At 34.5% G+C, this 24,207-nt stretch overlaps 1 protein-coding gene across 1 annotated transcript in view; it reads right to left on the reverse strand.

The window, feature by feature from the left end:
- Positions 1 to 7,031: 7,031 nt before the first annotated feature.
- LOC128999554 (voltage-dependent T-type calcium channel subunit alpha-1H-like) overlaps positions 7,032 to 24,207 on the reverse strand; it is a 28,925-nt gene continuing 11,749 nt past the window's right edge. Inside the window, exons 3-15 of the mRNA XM_054426124.1 lie at positions 22,020 to 22,169; positions 20,875 to 21,036; positions 19,770 to 19,988; positions 18,376 to 18,568; positions 17,098 to 17,249; positions 16,179 to 16,288; positions 13,479 to 13,609; positions 12,748 to 12,897; positions 11,930 to 12,051; positions 11,027 to 11,197; positions 10,458 to 10,653; positions 9,080 to 9,255; positions 7,032 to 8,340 (exon numbers count right to left, since the gene is read on the reverse strand). Of these exons, the coding sequence (XP_054282099.1) occupies positions 7,753 to 8,340; positions 9,080 to 9,255; positions 10,458 to 10,653; positions 11,027 to 11,197; positions 11,930 to 12,051; positions 12,748 to 12,897; positions 13,479 to 13,609; positions 16,179 to 16,288; positions 17,098 to 17,249; positions 18,376 to 18,568; positions 19,770 to 19,988; positions 20,875 to 21,036; positions 22,020 to 22,169 (2,520 nt within the window). The 3' untranslated portion in view covers positions 7,032 to 7,752. The remainder of the gene's footprint in view (positions 8,341 to 9,079; positions 9,256 to 10,457; positions 10,654 to 11,026; positions 11,198 to 11,929; positions 12,052 to 12,747; positions 12,898 to 13,478; positions 13,610 to 16,178; positions 16,289 to 17,097; positions 17,250 to 18,375; positions 18,569 to 19,769; positions 19,989 to 20,874; positions 21,037 to 22,019; positions 22,170 to 24,207) is intronic.

The following is a 24,207-nucleotide window of genomic DNA, read 5'->3' on the forward strand; positions in this document are numbered from 1 at the left end:
CCAACTTTAATTTCTCCCTTCATTTTTGGGTTGGGTTAGGTTAGGTTACATTCCATCTTCCGCCAGATTACCCGGCTACCTGGGGCAGCAATATGCGGTGTCAGTATGATTACTTTTTGCGCAAACTGTAACGGGGCCTCGGCGGCGGTGAGACTTTTGGCACTGATGATACTCGGACAATTAAAAACTCGGACAAATAATATTTCAACATTTTTTTAAATAACTTAAAACCTCGGACAAATAATTAACAGCTCGGACAGTTAATTTAACCAAATCCTATCATTATTTAAACCAACCTCGGATAAATGAAAACTTGGGACAGTTGATTTGTCTAAATACAGGGTTATTACAAATGATGTTCATGATTTCATACATACATGAAATATAGTTTTATTTGTTATAGAAAGAAATAAAATGGTTACAACTTTTGAAAAACTCAAAAAGTTTTGACACAGATACACAGAACTGTAAATACTCGATACGGGAACCCCTTGTGGTACGACAGATGTCAATAATGTAGTCAAGCTCTTGCTAGACTTTGAAAAGTGTGTCTAGGTCTATTGTTTCGATAGCTTTGGTAATCCGTTGCTGAATCTCAAGTATGCTTGATAATGGTGATGTGTACGCCTTATCTTTGATGTATCCCCACAAGAAAAAAATCAGGGGGTGATGTCCGGAGATCTTGTAGGCCAGTTCAGGGGTGTGTCATTATTCGGACCACCGAGCTCGTTCCATATCTCAGGCAGCACATTGTTAAGTTCAGCCCTACTACAGATAACATTCAAATGCAGCCATTTCTCTTAAATTTCAAGTGTCACTTGCCAATATAGTGGTTACTAGGAGGATAATCGTTAAACCTGGTTCTTAAGTGTCGTTGCTCACTAATAATAGATTGGTTAATGTAATATTCCAACTGGCAAAAAGCTTTCCTGCCTTCAAATTCAGCCATTACACAACACTTACAACAATTGACTTGACAAACAGCTGATATGCACCCAAACCAATGTAAATGAAACTTTATGAGTTTTTCTTTCCAATGGTACCAATTAAAATAGTCTTGAAACAAATTAACCCAGTAATATTTATAATCAAAATCAGGAACATCATTTGTAATAACCCTGTATAATTTGTTATTTATCAAACCTTGGACAAATGAACATCTGACAACTGATTTTCCTTATATTTTGTATAATTTTTAGCAACTCGGACAAATGAACCTCACCCGTTTAACTTACACATTAGTCCTAATTTCATCAAAATCAGATGATTTTCAAACAAATTATCGTGCTAACAGACATATATGAATTTTAACAGAATGATGGTGTTTTTGGCCTCTGTGGACCCCAAAATCAAGAAGTAAATCCGTCCCATGTTCACGTCTTACCACAAGACCTAAAGTAAAAGCTAAAAGGGAAATTTATTTAAAAATAAAGGGAAAATTGCTCAAGGGAGGGACATTTTTTTTGGAACTGGAAAACTCTAAACTTTAACTCATAATACAACCACAACTTAATCCAATTTATGGGTCGTAAATAAAAACTTAGAATTCTGTAAGAATAACTAATTTATTTATAATAATACAACAGACGAAAGAAGTGGAAAATATAATAAACTGAACCTAAATCATTGTACCTTAACTAGGTGTACTATACATGAGAAAAAGAGGGGCATTCAGGGAAGACTTTGAAAATATAGATGTCATGTTCGAAGTTGGTATTTAACTCTCTTCCTAAAAGGAAACATCAAACATCCCACATTGTGTATCCAGCCTACACATTGATTACTTAAGGTATCATTGACTATATAATGAAGGTATACAATCATTTTTGCAATATTTTATAGACTTAAAATACTCTTCACACCACATTTTTTAAGGTAATTGAAAACTTTAAATTAAATTAAGAAGAGAGAGAAAAGTGTTACAGAGCTATTGCTATAGTAAATTACTAAAGCACAGTACTTTTGGTTATAAAACACAGTCAATGTGCACAAAACTCGTAAACTACAAAAAAAAATAATAAATGAGATATATTTTATTCCTTCGTACTCCCTAGACAAAATATAATAACCTCGGGGAAAAACTTTGAACATCATGAATCTCAAATTCACAGTCATCCCTGAAGACTTTAATTGGGAATGAAAAGAGAAAATCAATCAAATACACAAGAAACTACATTTTCTAAACAGTCGATACAGAATATATCACAGATTTGCTAGGTTTATAGGTTATAGAAGCTTCTCTTAGCAAACACTTCTTCAAGAAAGTATAGGAAAAAATAATATCTGGACTACCCATAAATTATGGACTAAACAGATCTTACATAAAGCCTTAAACTAATGAAGATAAAATAACAAAACAAATTTTAATAATAGTGTCTTTTTTCAGATTTTATAACACAAATGTACCTAAATTATATAATAATGGTTAAGTATTGACAAATTATTGAGAGAGACTTAAATATAATATGCACCTCTTTACTATAATCCGTTCAAAAAATTTAGGCAGTTTTAGGGGAAGGAATCTATTCCCTTCATTTGATCCTACCTCCAAAAAAATAGCTCAACAGCTGAGGTTTGTCAAAATGTCAATCAGGGCAACATATTATATACTATGAAAACAAGTAGCAAAGGAACATCCCCTCAAACTGCCTACATTTTGTGAACAGACTAAAATGCTTTTGGATAAACGTAATATTCAAGAATGTAGACATTCAAAAGAACGATAATAATAATTGAATAATTGATAGGTAGTCCACAAAAAGATTCAACCAAGATACATTGAAAAAAAATTTTTAAATAATCATTTGATTTTCACCCGTCAAATCAATGGTACGAAGGATCAATATGTACTACAGGGTAAGTAGGTTTTATATTAAATATTATGAGATGGGATCTCAAACAGTTTAGGCTACTTATATAGTAAAAGCTCACCATTATTTGGACCTTTTATTTCTAATGAATTGACTACTGAGTGTATGGTAAATTTGTTTCAATTTAAATAATAAATTAGGGTGCTGCTCAGCTATGTAATTCAAGAAGTGGTCAAGTAAAAAATATTAGAAGATAACCCTAAATTTACTTAAATAATATTGGTTAGGTAAATATTAAAGAGATCTGTAATTGGTTTGAAGAAACATAACTTAAAGTTATTAAAGTACAAGTGTAGAAGAAATGCAATTTAAAATTCCTGGATCTAAACAATAAAGCATGACAATTTCAGTTTCATGATAAAACTTAGTGTTTTCCGTCTGGATCGCAGCAGACAAATAAAAGGTTACAATCCCTTTCTGTCAAGTGATCCGATTTCAACCCTATTGGATTACAGGTTTTGATGCTTGTGTGGCAATATCTATAGATCAGTGCAAAACTGATAAACCTGAAATTCTATAAGGTTGAAACAGAATCTTAGGGTAGATATTGAAGTATTAACCAATCATTTATTGCGGAAGTTTAATTTTTTTATTAATGCTCTCAGTCATGGTTAAAGTACTAACTCAAACAAACGGATTCAAGCCTGCCTGAACTTCAACTAGTCTGAAAAAGTTACTTAAATTTTTATCACCATTCGACTTTGAAAAATAAACGTTAGTTTTTATGTGTCCAAATACATTTTATTAATTCGAGAAATAATTGAACTTCTGATAAAATCAGAATAACTTCTTGAATTACATTTGTGAAATAGCAAAATTATAACTACATTACACCAAGTATATTATCCCTAGACAGTAAGGTAAACCACAAAAAATCCTTAAAATTCTTTTAGGAACAGTTTTAAGATTAAATTGTAATTTTAATTAGACAAGGATATTTTCCAGCTTCATTCAGCTGAACGAAAGTTTAAGTAATTCTAGAAATAAATAAACCCTAGGATAAATATGTAAACAAAACAATCTAATGGTAACAAGGAATTACTGTATTATAACGAGGGTTTGACTATTCTAATTTCGGCTTTTAAGGCTGAAGAACTAGATTGTCAGTTTTAGAAATTTAAATATAAAAATCAAATTTTAAAATTTGAGTTTATCTACGACTTATGATAATTTGGTAATATATATTAGGCCTGTACAACACAATGCTGGCATTTCACTCTAAATAAAATGTAGTTTTTACCTTAAATATATAAATAAGGGTAACGAGTATTAACCACTTTACTGATCTTATACTTTAACAATTTAAGTAGTTTAAAGATCAGAGATTGGCCTAAACCATACAATAAAACTGGTTACTTAAAAAAAAAAACATATGCAACACTCAAGCACTTAAGCATACTCAAGTATTTTGGTAAAATATTGAGAATATTGGAAAGAAAACATATATCCAAATGTATTTTCTAATATTTTTGGAAATATTTCTAGAGTTAAAATATTGTTAGCCTCAAATCAAGACAAAGATCCTATTGCATTTGATATATTGGGCAGGGCTTAATTTAAATTTAAAGACAAATAACAATTTTCTTTAATTATTTATAACTTTGAGTAAAAAAACCACAACAAACCGTACAGGTATTTTTAAGACCTAAAAGCATTCAAAAATGTTATTAGGTTTTAAGTGCAAAGCCATCACTACACCAAGGAAAAATCAAACTAAGAATAAAAATTAAAAAAAGATTAAAGGTACAGTAGACAAAAAAAGTAGTGTAAATAAATTGTACCGTACTGTTTTTATTTGGTTTGTGACTAACTTGTCAAGACACTTTGAAAGCAAACCAAATTAAATTAACATAGGATACCAAATTGATTGTTTACATGTTTAGTAAAAAGTAACCAGTTCTAAAGTGACATGTTCTCTCTTCAACAGCCGCTTGTCCCATAAAATATATAAAACAGTCTAGAAGAAAACAAGTGCTTCGTAGCAATTCTTAAGATTAAGTAGAAAACATTTCAAACAACAACAACAAACTTAACAGAGTCACGAAACAGTGAAACGAGAAACAAGAAACAAAGTTCCACTTTAGGGATTAGTATTGTTTTTCCGTTTTTAGTAGTCAAGATTTTTTTTTAAACTGATTTTTCACATTTTGTTAATGCAATTTCAAATTTTTTGTTAAGAGTACTTTCACTGTTCATGATTAAGTGAATTTTCCAAATCCAATAAGGTTGTCTTTAAGATTTTTACATGACGAAAATTAGGTACAATATTAAATTACATTTTGAATATTCAAATAATAGAAAAAAGTTAATACCTAACTCGATTAAAATGATTTAATATAATCTGTGCAACAGTGAAAAAATTAAATAGATAGATATGAAATATAAAAGCAACTCAAAAGACAACACTAAAAATCACACAGAACCAAAAATAAAAATAAAACTGTGAAATCAGTTTTGCCTTTTTTTAAATTGATGTACAATTATTACATTTTATTTTAAATATTATTAGTAAAGTATGCATTAAACATTTAATTTTTAAGATTACAATATTCATCCTGTGACAAAATGTTATTTAAGACTTAACTTTCCAAAAATATAATGAAGCAATTTCTTATGTCGCCAACAATCAATAAAAGACAACATTTTTTGAATACAGTATTACATCAAAAAGAGAGAATCTTTCGACCAACTAATAACGGAATAAACAATAATTCAACAACCGTTAACATATAGAGTCCAGCTCTATACCTAGTCATAACCCTGTGAAGGCTACAGAAGAATTACATACGAATACACTTTCTAAAATACCTCTATACATCGAGTTAAAAACACGTAACCTACTCCATGTGATGACTGATTATGCTTCAACATTGCTTTAAAAAAGCTTGATTTAAATTTTAAAAAACCGTTTGTATGTGTGGATCAAAGCAGGAAAGTGGCTTAGTTGAATATTATATTTACGGGTCACCCAATATTTTGTAACAATAATTGATGATTTATTGGTGACAGTATTTATTAAAAAAAAACTTTTTTACCACACTATGATGTTTTTAGCAGTTTTAAATGTTAATTGAAGGCTGAAAGCCACACCTTGCTGTCGTCATTTGGGGACCAAGCAGGTTTTTGCGACTCTAGGGCCGGAAATTAGCTGTTAATAAATATACAAGCAGTATCCATATGCATTGCAAACAGACTTGTTTTATTGTCACCACTGCCTAGCAACTATTTTTATTATTTTGGCGTATTCCTCTAAATATTTCTTCACATAACCTTAAAGTTGTAGTTGAGTACATTTATTGTATTATATTTTCTCAATTTTGAATAGTGTGGTGAAAAATATCGTTCGTATCACGGGCCGAAGGGTTTTGTAGCTCTCAGTCGTTTTAAGTTCCTGACTTTGTTTCGGCCCAAGGTACGAATTATACTATACTCGGGGTGTCAATGCATAGTCAATAAAATAGAGAAATGGAAAAATTCAACTGTTGGCTTTCAACTTCCAGGAGAAATCAAGTGAAATAAAATTGAAAACTTAAATTGATCTTAAATGTTCAAGCGTAAGCAGCCATTTGATAAATATGCCTCAAAGTCAGTAAGAGCTACCAATAAAAAAACTACATTACTATACAAAATACAGTATTAGTATACCTAACTGAAGGTGGGATGGTAACTAACAGTTTGAAAGAAATGTGTAGGCTTTGTGATTATTATGAATATTTATTCATTCTTATCTTTGATTCTATGCTCTTCTTGCCCAGTACAGTCTTTGTTTATGTTATTAATATTAGTTTTTTAGTTGTTCCCATTTAGCTTAAATAAGTTTTTCCCTGTTTGGTTTTGAATGTTAAAAATGTAAGAAATAATCAATAATAAAGATTATTACAATAAAAATCACTGGGTAGTCAGAATAAGTACACTAATAATTTCCTAAATTTTGAATACAATGTACATTTTACTTAAGTTTGTTCATATTTTTATTGAAAAAATCACTATGATTTTTACTTTAAAGTTAAGAGCCACCATCGTAAAGTATATGAATTTATTTGACAAATTTTAAGCATGCCGTGAAATTTCAAATGAAACTAAGAGGAGAAAATAATATCTAAACAAAATATAATTTTACAGAAAGGAAAAATATAACTCTACACTATACAATTGTTTATGATAAATCAGGATTATTTTATACATTTTTGAAATTGGGTTTACAGAAGAAAACTATTTCAGTTTGATCTTAAAGTACAGGAAATAGTTACTTAACACCTTATGTACATCTGAGTAACAAGAAGTACCATAATTAGGCCAGTATAAATTATCTGACTTTGAGGCATACTCCACATTTACTTCAAATTACATTACAACATTTGACTTAATCTACACTATACAAATATTAGTTCCGAACTTTGTGCAATGCTGTCCTTAACTACAAAACTTAACAAGTTGTAATCAACAATGCGGTGCCAGTTTATAAAACAACTGATCGGTCGCAAGGGCATTGAAGAATTTCTTAACAACCCTCAATTTCGTTTTGAATACTTTCGATGCCATTTTTTCAAGACACACACACGGTTACCTTCTCAAAAGACAGCTATACTTAAAATCCTATTTAAAAATCGAATACCATACTTACTTTCTATTCCGTCCAAGCACTAAGCAATCTGAAGTAGAAATCATCCCTGTAAAAACCTTGTTAACGGGAGAGACGTGACGATAATTGTCGACAGAGCACCACTCTGCATGCACTGAGTTCCTACGTCGCTACGAGTCTAACGTATAAAATAGTGGAAAATACGAAAACCTATAAAGAGATGCGTGTTATAAAACAAACAAAGTTACAGTGTTTGAAAGGTACGCACCTGGTCGAGATACGACTCACTTTTACCGTGCACTAAGAAAGTTCGTCGACCGGATCGTAAGGTCCACTGGACGATGGTTGCGATTCCTGACTGTGTTTATCGTCCCCGATACCCGAGTCGAGCCGGGTGTCGCACAGTCTTATCCTGACTCGTTGGCCAGGCAAAACTGACCGTGACTCGACTGACTTTCCGTCTGGGGTGTCTTGTCGCCCAACTTGCGGCAAACAAGTTTCCCCCACCACCATGATTTGAATGTCCATCTCGCTCTTTGAGTTGTAACTGACATCGTCTTTGGTCTCAGGTGGTTCGGAAGAGTCTGGTGAAGGAGAGGGGGATGGTTCCGGGTGGGGGTAAGGGGGAGGCACCAGCAGCACTGCGGGGGCGACACACTCGGGAGATATGTCTTCTGATGGTGGTTCTGCCTCCTGTGGTGATGCCTCTAGCTCAGTCAAGCTCATAAGTCGTCTGCAGCTTCCACCGGGTGCGGTGAGCAATCTGGGGACGGACAGCAGTGAGGGCGACGGTGAAGGAGTTGTGAGCTCCACTACAGAGCGACGCCTCGTGCTAGAGTCACTTGATACTCGGCGTACTGTTGATTTTCTCAGGTCATCCGAGAATAACTAGAAACAAAACAAATTTCAGGATTGATTCCACTTAAAATAGATTCTTAGATTGAACTGCCACATGGACAAAAGAGCTTTTCTAATGGCTGAAGCATCAGTGTCACTTTTGGTTATAGCTTAGAGCAATAGTTCACTACATCCCATTATTTGAGGGATAACAGTAAGAAAAAATAATCTAAGCACATCCCAGATCAGTTAGTTGTAGAATTACAGAGTTACATAGTCATAATACTGATGGATAAAATCTTCAAGAAAGGATTGGCAAGCGATTTCGGGCCAACAAAAGGGGGCATCAGCATACTAGTAGGATTATTAGTTGGCCATGGAACGATATGCATCTTAAAATTGTAGGGCTCATCCAAACAGACCAATGCAGATTTTTAAAAACAGAATAGAATTCTCCCAAACATTTGCGGATTATCCAGATCCATAACGAAAAATTTGTATATTCCTAGAAAAGAAGAAACATATGGAAGAAACATATGTTCTACAGCGGTTTTTTTTTAAAAAGAGCCAATGGCTGATGCAATTACATGAGGGATGTTACAAAAGGTCAAAGTAGCAAGGATATGCCCAAAGGCCTCCCATAAAAAGAGACACAGAAGACACGACGAGGAAAAGGATGGGAATGTGCTATCCAAAAGACGTAAATAATAGTGAACACCTAAGATTCAGGATTGCCAAACTAACCAAGTTTAGTATATGAACATAAAATAACAATACAAACTCCACTGACCCTGTTCCCAGAGTCTATGTTGTCCTTGTCCTGAGATGTAGTGTACACGGTGGTATATCCCATGGCTGGGTAGGCAGGTGGGATCAGTGCAGGGCCTGTTAGGGTTTGTCTTCTTCTGTTGTTCTTCAGGAATAATTCTTCTTTATTTTTTGTCCAAGAGCTCCTACGCTTTGTACCTGCATGAAGAATATTTCAGTAGTTTAATCAGCCATTTTCATTATTTACTGAGCAAAACACAAAGTTATAGTAAGTTATTATGTAAAGTAAACCTGGATGGAGGAATACTCCTTTGACACCCAAAGACGTGGGAAGATCACGCAGCCAAAAATAATATGAAATATGAAATAAAGTTGGTGAAGAAGACACACAGGATCAGAAGAAATAAAGGCAGTTAGTTAGTGAGACCTTCTCAGGTGCAAATAGCCATGAGAGTAGGTAAACAAATAGGGGGACTACTTGATGTTAGTAGGGCTTGCCTTCAATTCTGAATTTTTGTAGGTTAGATCCCAGGATGGGTCGGTCCGCAGAGAAGTAAGGTACAGAGGGAACCTTCAATGGTACACTTAAGTGGTGTCTAGCACTAGTGCTGGTGTCTAAAGCAAAGCCCGACAATGCCCCCCTCGCCCTCATTTACTACAACGCTCACGGTGAACGAAGACCCTGTGTCTTTTTAAATAGGAATATCCGCACAGTGCTCACCGCTCAGGTTCTTTCTTGCTTGTCACAAGTATATTTCCAGCACAACAAACTAGACCTCAAAGTTTACAGTTGTTCCAAAAGGGTGTTTTCTCTGTGCCTTACTTCTCTGTGATCATTCCTTGAACCAAGATGCCATCGGTAATTGGGTTATTAATTATTGATACTACAAAATTCTCAGACGTATATATGGCCCAATTGAAGAAGAAGGAATTTGGAGGATTAGAACAAATAAAGAATTACGTGAGGTCTACAAAGATCCGGATATTACTGCATTAATTAAAAGCCAAAGATTTTGATGGGCAGGACATGTCTACAGGAGACCTGAAGAGTCAGTCTTGAGAACAGTGACGGATGCTGTACCTGTAGGAAGAATACCTTTAGGACGCCCAAGGCTGCGATGGTGGGACCAAGTCCGGAGGGATATGAGAAGGATGTCCGTTACAGAGGAGATGATGAAGGACCGAGAAAGATGGCGTAGAACTGTTGGAGAGGCCAAAAACCTGCTTAGGTTTGAGTGGCCAGCTAGGTAAGGTAAGGTAAGGTATATCTAACAAAAGGTAAGTTTTAGATGTAGATTTAGATACTAACAAGACCAACAATTGGAGCATTTCCTCTTAACAAAAAAGCATAACATGCTAACAATGTTTAAACACACAAAAATATAAACTACTAGACCAACCTCTAGACGGGCTTTCCTCACAGTAGCTGGAACTGAAGGTGAAATTTGCAGGAAGGCTCAGCACTTTGGCGAGAGGTCGGTGGATCGCGTCCTGTTCAAGGGCTAACTGCATGCAAAGTTCTTCTTCTTCCTCCTCCATCTGTTCTTGCGCCAGCTCTCGCTCAAGTTCTACCTCCATGTCCAACTCATCCTCCATCTGCAGATAAATGGATTAATGTAGATGTTCAAAAAGTCTAGGTAATCTTACAAAAGAGACTTGTGTTCCTAAAAGTAATATAGGGCCTAATTAAAAGGTTAATATACTGAAATTAACTTAAAAACTTAAACATTTTGTGAATCACCCTGAGCGAGCTATGAAATTATTTTGACAGTTCAAACAATTAGCGTTCACAATCATATTAATAATTTGAAGCTGATTGAGTAATATTTCTTTAAAAAGTATACAACATTTCAGCTTCTGTTAAAAAAATGTGAATAATTAGTGAAATAAATTGAATTAAACACAAGAAAATCATTCCCTTCAATTATTGAGCTCCAGAATCTGAACAAAGACATCTTAAATCTCATACCTGTTTGTGAGATTCTTCCAAATGCTTCATGAGAACAGCGACCACAACGTTGACCAGTACAAACTGTGCCATGAGTACGAAGATGACAAAGAAGATGGGAGCGATCCCTGCGTGTACGCAGCAGTTACGGACACAGTCCGCTTGGTCATCACAGTCGTCACGCAATGTATCCTGCGCAGAAAATAGTTATGTTGAAAGCATAACTATTAGAACCCTTATCTCTTTGTGTAGCACAAAATGAGCGGAAAAAATAATTTTGTTTTTTTTAAAAGATGTTATCATCATTACTTGCACATGCCACTATTGTGTTTCAGGTATGAAGTAAGAAAAAGATTGAACATGGCCAAATATAGTCAAAATTGGTGTGGACAAAATAATTATATATAGTCTTTTCTCAAAACTGTAGAGATTTTACTCAGTTTCAGAAGTAGATTTCACCCAAATTACATTGGTTACTTATTGGGTGGGAAAGTGATGATGTAAAAGTAAAATAAGTACCTAAACTATTTATTTACTTTCAACTATTTATTCTAGTTAACTCTGCAGTATTGACTGGAAGCGAAGTTCCAAAAGCTGTCCCAACGTTAAAATTTAAGTTACAGTTTCAAGTAGTAACTGTTACCATTATGATGCCATCGCAATTATACCCAGTAGCTACTCGGAACAGTGTCAGGAAGGCTTTCCCAAAGCTGATTCAGTGAGATACCAAATTAAATGGCACAATTAAAGTGTAGTCACAGTAACTAGCAGACACTGTTACCTTGATGATGCCATTCTAGTTGTCCCCAGTAGCTACTCGGAAAAGTGTCAGGAAGGCCATCCCAAAGCTGCTAAAGTGAAATACCAAATACAATAAAATAACATAATTACCATGTAGTCATAGTTACTAGCAATAACTGTTACCTTCATGATGCCGTTCCAGTTGTCCCCAGTTGCTACTCGGAACAGTGTCAGGAAGGCCATTCCAAAGTTACTGAAGTGTGCGTGTTCTCCAAGACCTTGGCAAGGCTGTTCTTCACTGCACTCTAAATAAAAATAAAGTTTCTATTTATTTAATAACAAGTTTGTGATACAAATTTTATTTTATACACACTAATATTATATTAATTATATTAGAGAATAAAAATAGCTATTTATGTATCAAGAGCGCAAAGTATGTCATTAAATTCCATTTTGTAGCCCCTGAACTGCGTAGTAAAGTTTAGTAAAAGTATGTCATTGCCTCATTGCTGCTCGAGAATTGTAGATGGCTGCACGAAGCTTTAACTGAGTGTGGACATGTATTTTGAGAGCGGCAATGACTGTTTGTGCTCGTAATACACACAACATTTGATCTACCAACATAATTATTAGAATCATATCTCAAAGATTAACTTTTTTTGTTGTATATAAAATGTCATTAGGGTTAGGCCTGTGTTTAATTTTTATTTTTCAAGTTATGTTATTATTTGCTAACCAGATGTGTTTCATAAAAACACCAACATTGAAATCAGCTGATTTAAGGTGCGGGAATGAATAACACAAAATGAGCTATTTTGCGTACTGTTTACAGGTGTGGCAATGTGGTCATTTTCATGTAGGGTTAGGAAAATAAAATTGTAGTTGTAGTTATAACTCAATCTTGTGTCAAATTAGACACCACAATAAAAGCAGTTCTTTCATGAAGCATCCGATACTGATAACCTACACACTAATCATCAGATAAAAAGTTATTTTTTTACCCAGTCTTCCAAAAAGTTCAACTCCCAGTGCAGCGAAGATGAAGAAGAGTAAGAAGAAGAGCAGTCCAAGGTTCCCAACTTGGGGCAGAGCCTGCATCACTGTGTCTAGAAGAGCTCTGATACCTTTGGCCATCTTGAGCAGCTTCAGTACTACAACAGAGTGTGACCTTGACTATGGATACAACTAGACACTAGACACATTACATTCCCATGGTAAAATTGTAGATTATAGTTTTAGAATTGAAACGAACATAGTTTAAATTGAGCCACTGTCAAAGAGTATGCTGATGCAAATTACTGGCTGTTGAATATGTCAAATTATTAAACAAACCGTAAGGAAAAATTTACTGTGAACTATATTTAGATATTTTTGTCTAAGTTTTGTCAGTAGTGAAAACTTAGGGTGAAAATATAATTTTGGACTCACACACTTTCAATTTTAATTTCTTTATTCATTCAGAAGTATACATTACACAGCATTTGAATAGTGTCAGAGATTACTTATTAAAAAAATTGAGTGGGCTTTGCGAGTGACTCTTTCAACTTCAGTACAACGGTTCTTTACAGCTAGACTCGGACTTGTCAGAATACAAGGGATCTCATCCACACATTATTACACGGTAAAATCTTGTCGTAAAGACATATTTAATAAATGTTTGAGCTACACTTAATAATTCTTCAACTTTAGCTACAAAGCTGGCTTCTACAGTCTATACTTCTTACAAACTTACCCCTGGCTATCCTAAGCACCCTCATGACTCGTATTATCGTAGGATTGATGGGAATAATCTTTGACTCCACCTCTTCCAAGGCAATACCGACAATAGACAAGATTACAATTCCTATGTCAAGTTGATTCCATCTGGAAACAGAACATATAATTAATTACATTACCAAATCAAATCAAATCAAATCAATTTATTGTTGTAGACATTTCACAATGTTTTAACAATCGTCATAAAATACATAATGCTGAAATCAATACAGCAAATGAATACTTAGATGTAATCAATCAAGTTCTAGTATTAAAAATATATAAATACAGGCACAATTAAATAGAAATATTTTGACATGTAAAAAAATCCTCCACTGTAGCCTATATGGACATTTTTGTATTAAATATGTTTTCAATTTTGAATTGAAAGTGTTCAAGGACAACTCCCGAGACTCCACTGATAAATTATTAAACAATTTAGCTGCCATGTATTGAATGTTTGTTTGACTCTTTGAGTATTTACAAAGCACTGTTTGCAAGTTGTTTTTAAATCTGGTTTCATAATTATGTCTATTTGAATTTTCTGAGAACATTTCTAAATGATTTTTTACATACAACAGAACTTGAAGAATATATATTGCAGGCAAAGTTAAAATTTTGAAATGTTTAAATATATAAGTTTACAGTGAGTTCTAGAGCGTACACCACTTACAAGCCTTATCGCTCTTTTTTGCAATTTAAATAACTTTTTGGTATCTATCTATACTTATTTAATACGCAAGCAGGTTTTTTGTGACAATTACTCCTCCGAAACTACTGAACCGATTGACATGTTTTTGGTGTCATTGGAATGAGGGTAACGTGAAGTTGTGCAGGAAACTTTCTTTTTAGGGAAATAATGAGAGAGTGAGGCCATGGAGCCCTTTAAAGTTTTGTATTTCTCCATAAGATTAACATTGGAAACAAAAATTGTTATGAAACTCCAGCTGTTGTCAGAAATCAAAAGTGAGAAGAAGAGCATATGTTAGTTGTAAACAGTCAATAAGTTTGCTAATTTAACAGTTTGCTACAAACTTGCTTACTTGGTTGAAATTCGTTTTAAAATAACGCCTGTAATACTTAGCAATTGCTCGAATTCGAGCAATAGGGACACTAGTATGATTGGAAACCCCACACCAATATTCCGTAACTCAATAAACTATGTATCTGTGCATAATACACTGTTATCAAAACATCTTGTGTTACACAACCTTTTAATCTTCTTAAGCAGTATACACCTTTTGACATTTTGGTTGAGGTTATGTCAATGTGATCCTTCCAATCTAGTTTTGCATTTAGATTAATTCCAAGAAATTTTAAAGGTTTTACCTCATTTAATAGAGGATGCCTATTTGAGAAACAAATTTCTAAATCTTGCAATTTATTTAGATTTAGTCATAATCTATTTGCATTACACCACTGATAAATCAGATCCGTAGCATTTTGCAGGATGTGATTAATAATTTGATCTCTAGATTCAGAACAAACATTCAAGCCTAGGTCATCAGCGTAAAGAAAACTATTAATGTTTTCACCTATCAAATTGTATGGCAGATCATTGATATAGATATTAAATAGCAGTGGCCCTAAAGAAGATCCCTGAGGAACACCAACGTCTATATTTTTTCCAAGAGATAACTCATTTTTGAAACTAAGAAATTGTTCTCTATTTTTTAAATACGAATTGATAAGTTTAATTGAATTGTCTTGAAAACCATAAAATTTTAATTTGTGATTAATATGTTGTGGTTAACAGTATCAAATGCTTTTGACATGTCAAAAGAGCGAAAGCAAACCAATCTTTTGTTCTCTATATTTTTAACCACATCTATAACTAAACTAACAACAGCATCATTTGTGCTCTTCCCAGAGCGAAACCCAAACTGCCTATCAGTAAACATGTTATTACTTTCAAAGTATTCATACACCTGGTTATACATTAGTAATTCAAACAACTTTGATATGGTTGGTACAATTGATATTGGTCTGAAGCTTTCATAACTATCATTATTATTACTATCATTTTATAACTATCATTATTACCCAAGAACAAGATACATTTGTTGGTAGTACAATTGAGAGGGTTTTATTAGGTTACACATTATTTGATAGTAGAACTTCCAATTTATGATCCTGGGTGTAAGAAAGAGATTAATCTTTAGCAGTTACACCAGTCATCATTAAATTAAAATAGAAACCATAGAGAGAATCAAAATGGTGCCCTCCCTCTAAATAATAAGAATTTTTGAAAACAAATTCTAAAAAAATGTGTTGAAATAAGAAAAGTACAATTTCATAAATTATTTCTTCTCCCTACCTTTCAGTTTGAGATATTTTCTTAAAGTTTTGCTGATAAACAGTATTACTTGGTCTAATCACATGAATGACAGAGATGAGTTATCTTCTCATTATAAGGGGTTCATTGATTAGATTGTAAAATATGACCAATTAATTATATCCCCAAAAGGAGTTGCCACCCCTCCTAATTTTTTTGGGACTGTCATCACTTCAGACTGTTTTGCTCGTGTTTATAGCTGTGTTGATCCTGGCAGAAGGGGCGCCGTCCCAATTTATCTCTAACCAAAGGTGCCAACTGTGACCCCTAGGGAAGAAAATAGGCTACAAGAGACACCTAAACTATGCATTTTTCAAGAGGTAATGATAATTCTTTACTTACTTGTCTTTCAGGTACAATTTTAACCCTAGCGCCACCAACTTCATAATAGATTCCAAGATGAATACAGCAGTGAAGAAATAGTTGAAAATCTTGAGTGCATACGACAGTGCCTGAAACAAAGAAACTTATTTTGCAAATTAAAAAAAAAAAAAAAAACACTAGAAAATTCCGCTTAGAACAAGAACTTGAATATGCCTAATTACCCACTTATATCAACTGATAATCTCTCCTTGCAGGGTGTTTTAACAGTTTTACAAGTTTCAAAAGACTTTTAGCGCAATTGTACTCAAATAACACCCTTAATTACAAAGATGTTGGGATAACTGAACAGTGTGGGACCAAAAACAGTGAAATTCTTTTCTTAAACAAGCTAATGTTTCAATATTACTCGAATAATTTATCAAAACATGAGCAAAAAGAAATACTAGAAAGTTGTTCTGTTAGGCTCTCTCTTTCTGTTTTTTTACACACCCAGTGGAGTGGCTGACACAAACCTGTTGTTGCACTGAGCCAGCCTGACTTTAAACCACAATACTAAACTCAACAATACCCTCACTGACTTACTCACATGATAACCAATTCCCCACCAAAATCTATTATCACCAATAATTGTTTTGGCTTAGGTACCACTATTCAAAACATTTATTTTCAAACATTCTCACATGTCTTTTCACTCTCTCAAAAACAATCAGCTATTTGTTACTGATTTCAGTTTACATAAACCATATGTTTATACAGTAAAAATTCTAGTTTTTTTATTTTTATTTTTAGCCTACAATAGTTATTTGTGACTGTAGGAAAAGTTATTTGACTCTACAACTCAGTCCACTTACAGGCACTTTCCTCCAAACCATCTTTTGTAATTTTTTTCATTGACACCTACTATTTTTAATCAAATAATTTTGATGACAGTAAAAACCTTGGGCATCATGTAGAACTCCATTGCCATAGTGATGACGTTGAGTCCAATAACAGCTGCTATGGCTAGGTCGAAGTACTTGGAGGTCACCACGTTGTGTACAAACAAGCGAGAGCGTGAGTACGTTGTATAGTACGGCGGCTCATGCATTTCTGTAACAAGCGGAAAGATTCAAATGTTGAAAATAATTTGTTGATTAGCATCAAACTTGTTGGTGCTATTACAGTAGTGCTATTATAGTAGCTATACAGTGGTTTTGATTATTTGATCTTCAGAAATCACAATGAATTTTCTGTGTGATATGACCGTACTCATGGTTTTATCCACCTGTGGTTTCCAGTCGACAAGTATATCTTTTACTAACTAGGGATCTTTGGTTTCCTATTAATTTTGTGTTAGGCTGAATCAACAGTAGGCCCGAGGGATTTGTTATTGGGCCGAAAATGATTATGGGGGAAAGCTTTGACTTTGTTAGAGTCAAGCCAACCTGAACCTCTATTTCCGAGATCGTGAAATGAAATGCGTTTGTGAAGATGCTCCATGAAAAACGAATGACTTTAACAACCACCATTTTTCCAATCATGGGGAGACAATGATGTCAAATGTGTTATCAATTTTGCCGTGACGAGGAAAAATGTTTCTTTATTGTGTTGTGACCACGAAAGATGGAATATGCTAATAATTTTGCCAAGATTGTGGGAAGGGGTTTAGAACTAGCTGTGACCATGGAAGGTGTTCACAATTTTACTATTAGTGTAGAAGATGTTCAAACAATTTAGCCTTGAACGTGGAAGATGTTCACGATTTCGCTATAACAGTGGAAGAAGTTTTTGATTTCGCTGTGACAGATTCACCGGGACCGAGTGGGCAAGCATCACTTTGTAAAATAAATATATTACAGTTACAGCAGTGGTGTTCCTACTTTGTTAGTTATTTATGACGATGGATTAAAAGCAGATAAAGGACGTATTTTCAAGGGATGAAAAATTGCCTTAAGTGTCATGTTTACTATTTCAGAGGATTTTTATAATTTTTTGCTTAATCCAATCTTCTCTTATATCCACCCTTAATGTGGCTGGTATGGGTCGAATAATTAATGCTCTAGTGTATCAAAATCCACAACCAAGCCAAATACTGATAGAGCCAAGGATTAAATATTGTGATATAACTGCACATCAGTCAAATACAGTTTGTGATAAACAATTTAAGAAAATCAGAAGTCGCAAAAAGGATTTCACAATCTAATTTGCATGTTCAAAAACAAAATCTTTGACTCACTTCTTCTTTTCTTCTCCATCTGTTTTGCTCGTTTCGCCATCCTCCTCACCCTCTCTTCTTTCTCCTGTTCCTCCCTGCATCTGTGGAAGTTCTCCACGACCACTCCCACAAACATGTTAAGCACAAAGAACCCAACCAAGAGGATGAAGGCGATGAAGTACAGCAGTCTCCACTCTGAGTAGTTTTCTATCGGCTGAAAATCAACATCAAAGATTATATTAATACCTTCAGTATGATTGATCATGATACAAATGGCTTAGTTGAAACTATAAAGGCTTCCATGGTGAAAGTAATCTGTGCAATTTTAGTCTTTAGGAGATTATAACATAGTCAAATTGGCAAAAAATAGCCAATGTGTTGCAGCAACCATCTCCGGAGTAAGCTACAAGTCAACCGAACCCTGGGTCCAGAATCTCAACAATTATTCATTTTGAGCAACTTCTGTTCAAAAGTAAAATTTCTCACAAAACAAGTTTCGTGGTGGCAAACACACATCAGTATGAATAAGGAGAAAATTTATGAAAAATTCACCCATGATTTCAACCTCCAACCAAGCAATGCACAGTAATTTTATATGGGTTTCTCCCAAAAAGCTTTGCCACACATAAGTGAATTTCTCATGAGTTACACACCAGACTTGACCAAAGTTGGATTTGAACCCTAGAACTAACTATGGTACCGTCACTGAACCGAAGAAATGTCCTCTAATGTCCTTCAACCCTCAGGCAAAATTATATGCTTTAAATAATTAGAAACATCAAATTATATTTTATCTTAGAATTTGAGATTTTAACACGTTCACTGCGGATGACGAGTAATCTTGTCGCCGCTAGCGCTTTTTAGTGGCGTGCGACGAGGATACTTGTCAAAGCGCTGTTTACAAACTATTGTTCCAATGTGAGGTTAGCCACTGCCGTGAGACGTTGTTTTGCTTGCCGCTTGTTGTGCCAGTTTTATGCTTTAAGCTGGTATAATTAGTTTTCTGATCCGACTATTTTATTGGTGGTAGAGACAGTTACAAATTTATTGTAGTGTGGCTTGGATCTAATGACATGCAATAGAAAAACGTTAATGAATGTACTGTGGCATCATGGAAGGAACCTAACCTTAAAATTGTGCTTGATTGTTTTTTACGGTTTTTTTTATTGTGTACCCAAGTAATTTACCCCTGCTTTTCCCTACATTTGATAAAACTGAGCACCGGCTAGTAGTATTGTTTAGTGCTGCCATCTGTTGCGTTCTTGTAAAACTACGTACAAACGACTGGGATGCAGTTTGGATTTAATTTTCGCGCACTCGTCCACAAGCAAATTAGATGTTTGCGCCATCGGCAGTGGCCGGCCATCGCGCACGATTGTTTCACCCTGAAGCCAAGTCATTGTCCATCCACATACCTGTTGGTCCACTCCCACAGCGTCCAGCCCAGTATACATGATGTTGACCCATCCATCTCTACTGGACAGTACAAACAGCGACATCAGCGCCTTCCCCAGGTCGTCAAAGTTGTACTTGCGGTTCACCCAGACATTCCTCTTGTCTGCTAGACAGTCCGTCTTGTTCCTCACGTTCTTGATGTTTGGACCATCGCAGTAGTAGAACATGCCTTTGAACAGCTGTAGGCAAATGAAGGTAATGTTGTTGACTTTAACACTTTTGTTGATCAGCTTGCAAAGAGCCAGAGATAAAAGACAGTTTAATGTCTTTGCAGTTATGAGATTGCAGGAATGGTAAGGGCAAGCCAATGAAAAATAATGAAAAGTAAAGACACAATCAACTAATGAGATATGTAATCTGTAATCTACTTAAGATAGTAACAAAACAGAAATAATAATAGCCTTTTAAAACCCCGTGTTTGGCCATTAAATCCATTTAACTAGAAGTTAGGCATACAAGGTCACATTTAACAACAAAACGGTTTGATATTTGCTAGTAGAACTGATCTATTAAAATTTTGCAACGACACCAAAACGTCCACTCAAGTATATACAGCAATATGATAATATTTTAACCCCGTGACCACAACTTTGGCAAAACTATACTGTAATGTTATTATTTGATAACAGTAATTTTAATAAACCTCATATTGGTTAATGACCCCTAAAATATTTATAATGTGGTTGAATACATAAACCCCATATATTCAATTGAGTTTGCTAACCAGATAAATCCAACCATTTGAGGAGAGGTTTGAGGGGTGTCTATACAATAAAAACATCGAGTCAAAATCAAAATCATTTGTTATTCAAGGGGGGGCCCTTGAACACTGAACACATGTATTTAGGTGTTAGGTGAAAACTTGGACTTTACTAATCATACTGGAAAATGTGCACAATAATTCCCACAGATCACCAAAAATTAACTGCAAACAAAAACATTGCAGCAAAACTAGGTTTTCTTTCCCTTTTAGGTTCTTCTTTTAAAATATTGTCAATGATGTAGGACCTATTAGTTTGAATTTCAAGATATAACAAAAATTTAATTTAGAAATAAGCCGCTTACCTGAACTCCTAGAATGCCGAAGATGATGAAGAATGTGCAGCAGATAAGTACGATGTTGCCGATGGGTCGTAGTGACGAGAGAAGAGTCTGTACCACCAGCTTCAATCCTGGGGCTCTGTTGATCACACGCAGAGGTCTGAGGGAACGGAGCAGTCGAAACACCTGCGGAGGATCACACAATAACTTTAAAGATGGCGTTCTTTGCTTGGTAGCGAAAACAATTTTTATCATCTCCATTACTTGGCCTAAAATACCTACATTCGTATGGTCGCCATTTCAGAATAAAGTATTAAATGTTGTGCGTACATGTTGATGTCCAATCTGGATGCCAAGTGCCAGAAATATGTATAAACAGAAAATCCTTCAGGGTATTTGAAATTTGGGCAAGTTGGTTTGCATTGTCTTTTATAACTATACAACAATTGCAAATACATAAAGAAACACTTCTTATTGCACACCTAGAGCCTAGTTAAAATCTCCATGCCAATTCCTGAGTTCTTATAGTTAGTAGTTTTTGAGATACATTGATCAGTGAGTGGTATTTGACTATTATAAGTATAAATTTACTTTTAATTTACTAAGAATAATTGTACACAAACTGTGGTGTTTTGGTATTTTGCAGAAGAAGATTTTTCATGTAAAGATATAATTAGGTATATCCTCACGAAGAACTGATTTTAAAGTTGATAATTAGGAGTGCACGTACTAGTAGGTACAATTAAAAATGTATAATGTCCATAGTTACTTAGAATAGAATTTTTTTTAGCATGATACTATACAAACAAGAGTATGATAACAGTAAACCAAATTATTCTGTGATTTAAAATTTTATAATAAGTTAAGTTAGGCTATGAGAGTTGTTCTAAAAAAATCCCAACAAAAAATTAAAAAGTTTTTTCTTCAAAGATAAACTATATTTTAAGGTGTGTTCTTGATCACTAGGTCACGGAACTAATGCAGGGCAATTTTCCACTGGTGATTGAGAGGACTCGAACCCTAACCTTCAAGACAGAAGGTCAGTGTTCTGACCTCAAGACTGGCTGCACCTCATGATTGTGTAACTCGCGCTAGAAACAACAAGTCATACAATATTATTCAACTTAGAGAAATTTTACAATGAAATAAGAGTGTAGTTTCTATTTTACCCTGAGTATTCCAAAGATGCGAGGGCTGCTGGCTGTGAGAAGGGATAGCATCAGGTCAATGATGGAGATGATCACCAGTGAACCGTCCATGATGTTCCATCCAGACATAAAGTAGGCCTCTTCTCCATAGAACATGCCAGTGGACACAACCTAGAATCATAACACACTCTAACTAAACCCGGGGCAGATTACTAGTGTATTTTTAAGTTACTTCAGGCAAGTAACCTTACCTGCCAACCGACTTCGTGTAAACACGACTTTGGTGCTGAAAGGTAAATGAATGAATATAGTCCGGTTGCCAAGCCCAAAACCCAAAAATTTTGGATTAAGTTTTTTTTATTTATGGATAGTAACTAGGACATATACAGCTTCAAGAAAATGCATGATGACATTCTGTCACCTTTGGGCAATTCGAGTTTTCGCCGCCATCTTGAATTTTCCCAAATATTTTTTGTATCATTTATATACAGGGTGAATTTTAAATGAGTTCCCCCCCTACTTTTTTCTACATTTCTTAAGATATCATCTCCGGACCACGTCAGATCATTGTTGAGTAGTAAGTACTTCATTTTGACTGGGTATACATTTTTGGCCGCCATCTTGGATTCGCCATATTGGATACAAAGTTTTTTTTTCAAATGTAAAGGTAGGGTTGTGACCCATTATTTCAAACTAGAATTTTACGCTGATTACAATGCCGCAATTAGTTTTTAAAAATCTTGATCCGTTCTAAAGTTATGAGGACTTTTTATAACTTTATTTTTAGCGCATTTTAACATTGTGCATTTACAAACTAAGACCATAATCTCAAAATAGTGCTAGATAAAGATAGGTATACACCACCATTCATTGCCGACATATTTTTACTTGGTTATGACGGGTATAGTTTTTTCAGCCGCCATCTTGGATCCGCCATTTTGAAATATCCGTCATAACCAAGAGAAAATATGTCGGCAATGAATGGTGGTGTATACCTATCTTTATCTAGCACTATTTTGAGATTATGGTCTTAGTTTGTAAATGCACAATGTTAAAATGCGCTAAAAATAAAGCTATAAAAAGTCCTCATAACTTTAGAACGGATCAAGATTTTTAAAAACTAATTGCGGCATTGTAATCAGCGTAAAATTCTAGTTTGAAATAATGGGTCACAACCCTACCTTTACATTTGAAAAAAAAACTTTGTATCCAATATGGCGGATCCAAGATGGCGGCCAAAAATGTATACCCAGTCAAAATGAAGTACTTACTACTCAACAATGATCTGACGTGGTCCGGAGATGATATCTTAAGAAATGTAGAAAAAAGTAAGGGGGGAACTCATTTAAAATTCACCCTGTATATGTAATATAGGGTTGTAGTATATCATTTTATATGTTTTTATGTACGCTGAGTTCAATGGAAGCACTAAAAAGTATCTAGAAATAGTCGTTTCTTAAAAAACCGCCGCCATCTTGAATTTTTCAAAATATTTTTGGATTATTTTTATATTTGTATTATAGGGTTGTTGTATATCATCTATATATTTAATACACAGTTGTAACACTGTTTTCTCAGTTATTACTGGACCGATCTACAAGATGTAGGTCTCAAATTAAAGGATGTAATGCGTAGATTTGCCGAACTTCCTTAGAATTTACGTTTTTTCTAAGGGCTAAGCACTATAGCCCTTCAAAGGTCGAGTCAATACAATTTTTTTGAAGATTATAATACACAGTTTATAAATGATTTGTCAGCTGTTTAATGTTTGTCAGACATTTGTTATTATTTTTATAACCTCAATTTCGGTATGTAATTATTAATCTAGAAGTTCCTGTTAAAAACAGACAGGATTTTGATCAAGGAAAAGTGTATTTGTTAACTTATTATACCAAAATGTGTTATTTAAACAATATTTGTAGCCTATGTTTTGGTGTAAATTTTGTATTTTCGTACACTGTATTAGTTTTCCTGCGAACTGATTTAAAGGAAAGTGCTAATTGATTTTAGGTTTGAGTATGGAACATGAAATAATACCCAACGTAGGGGACGAAAACTGTTTATTCCGATCAATATAATTTATTCCCTACGGCCACCAGAACAATCATATTGAAATCCGCTTGCAGGTTGTGTAGAAAATTGCTAATGCTGGTTTTATGCACAGCGACAGTCGCGAGTCGCGAGTCACGCCACGTCTTGCGGCTGACCA

Source organism: Macrosteles quadrilineatus, unplaced genomic scaffold, assembly GCF_028750875.1.
Source record: "Macrosteles quadrilineatus isolate MER2022 unplaced genomic scaffold, UCM_ALF_1.0 Scaffold_8__2_contigs__length_117827958, whole genome shotgun sequence".
NCBI lineage: Eukaryota > Metazoa > Arthropoda > Insecta > Hemiptera > Cicadellidae > Macrosteles > Macrosteles quadrilineatus.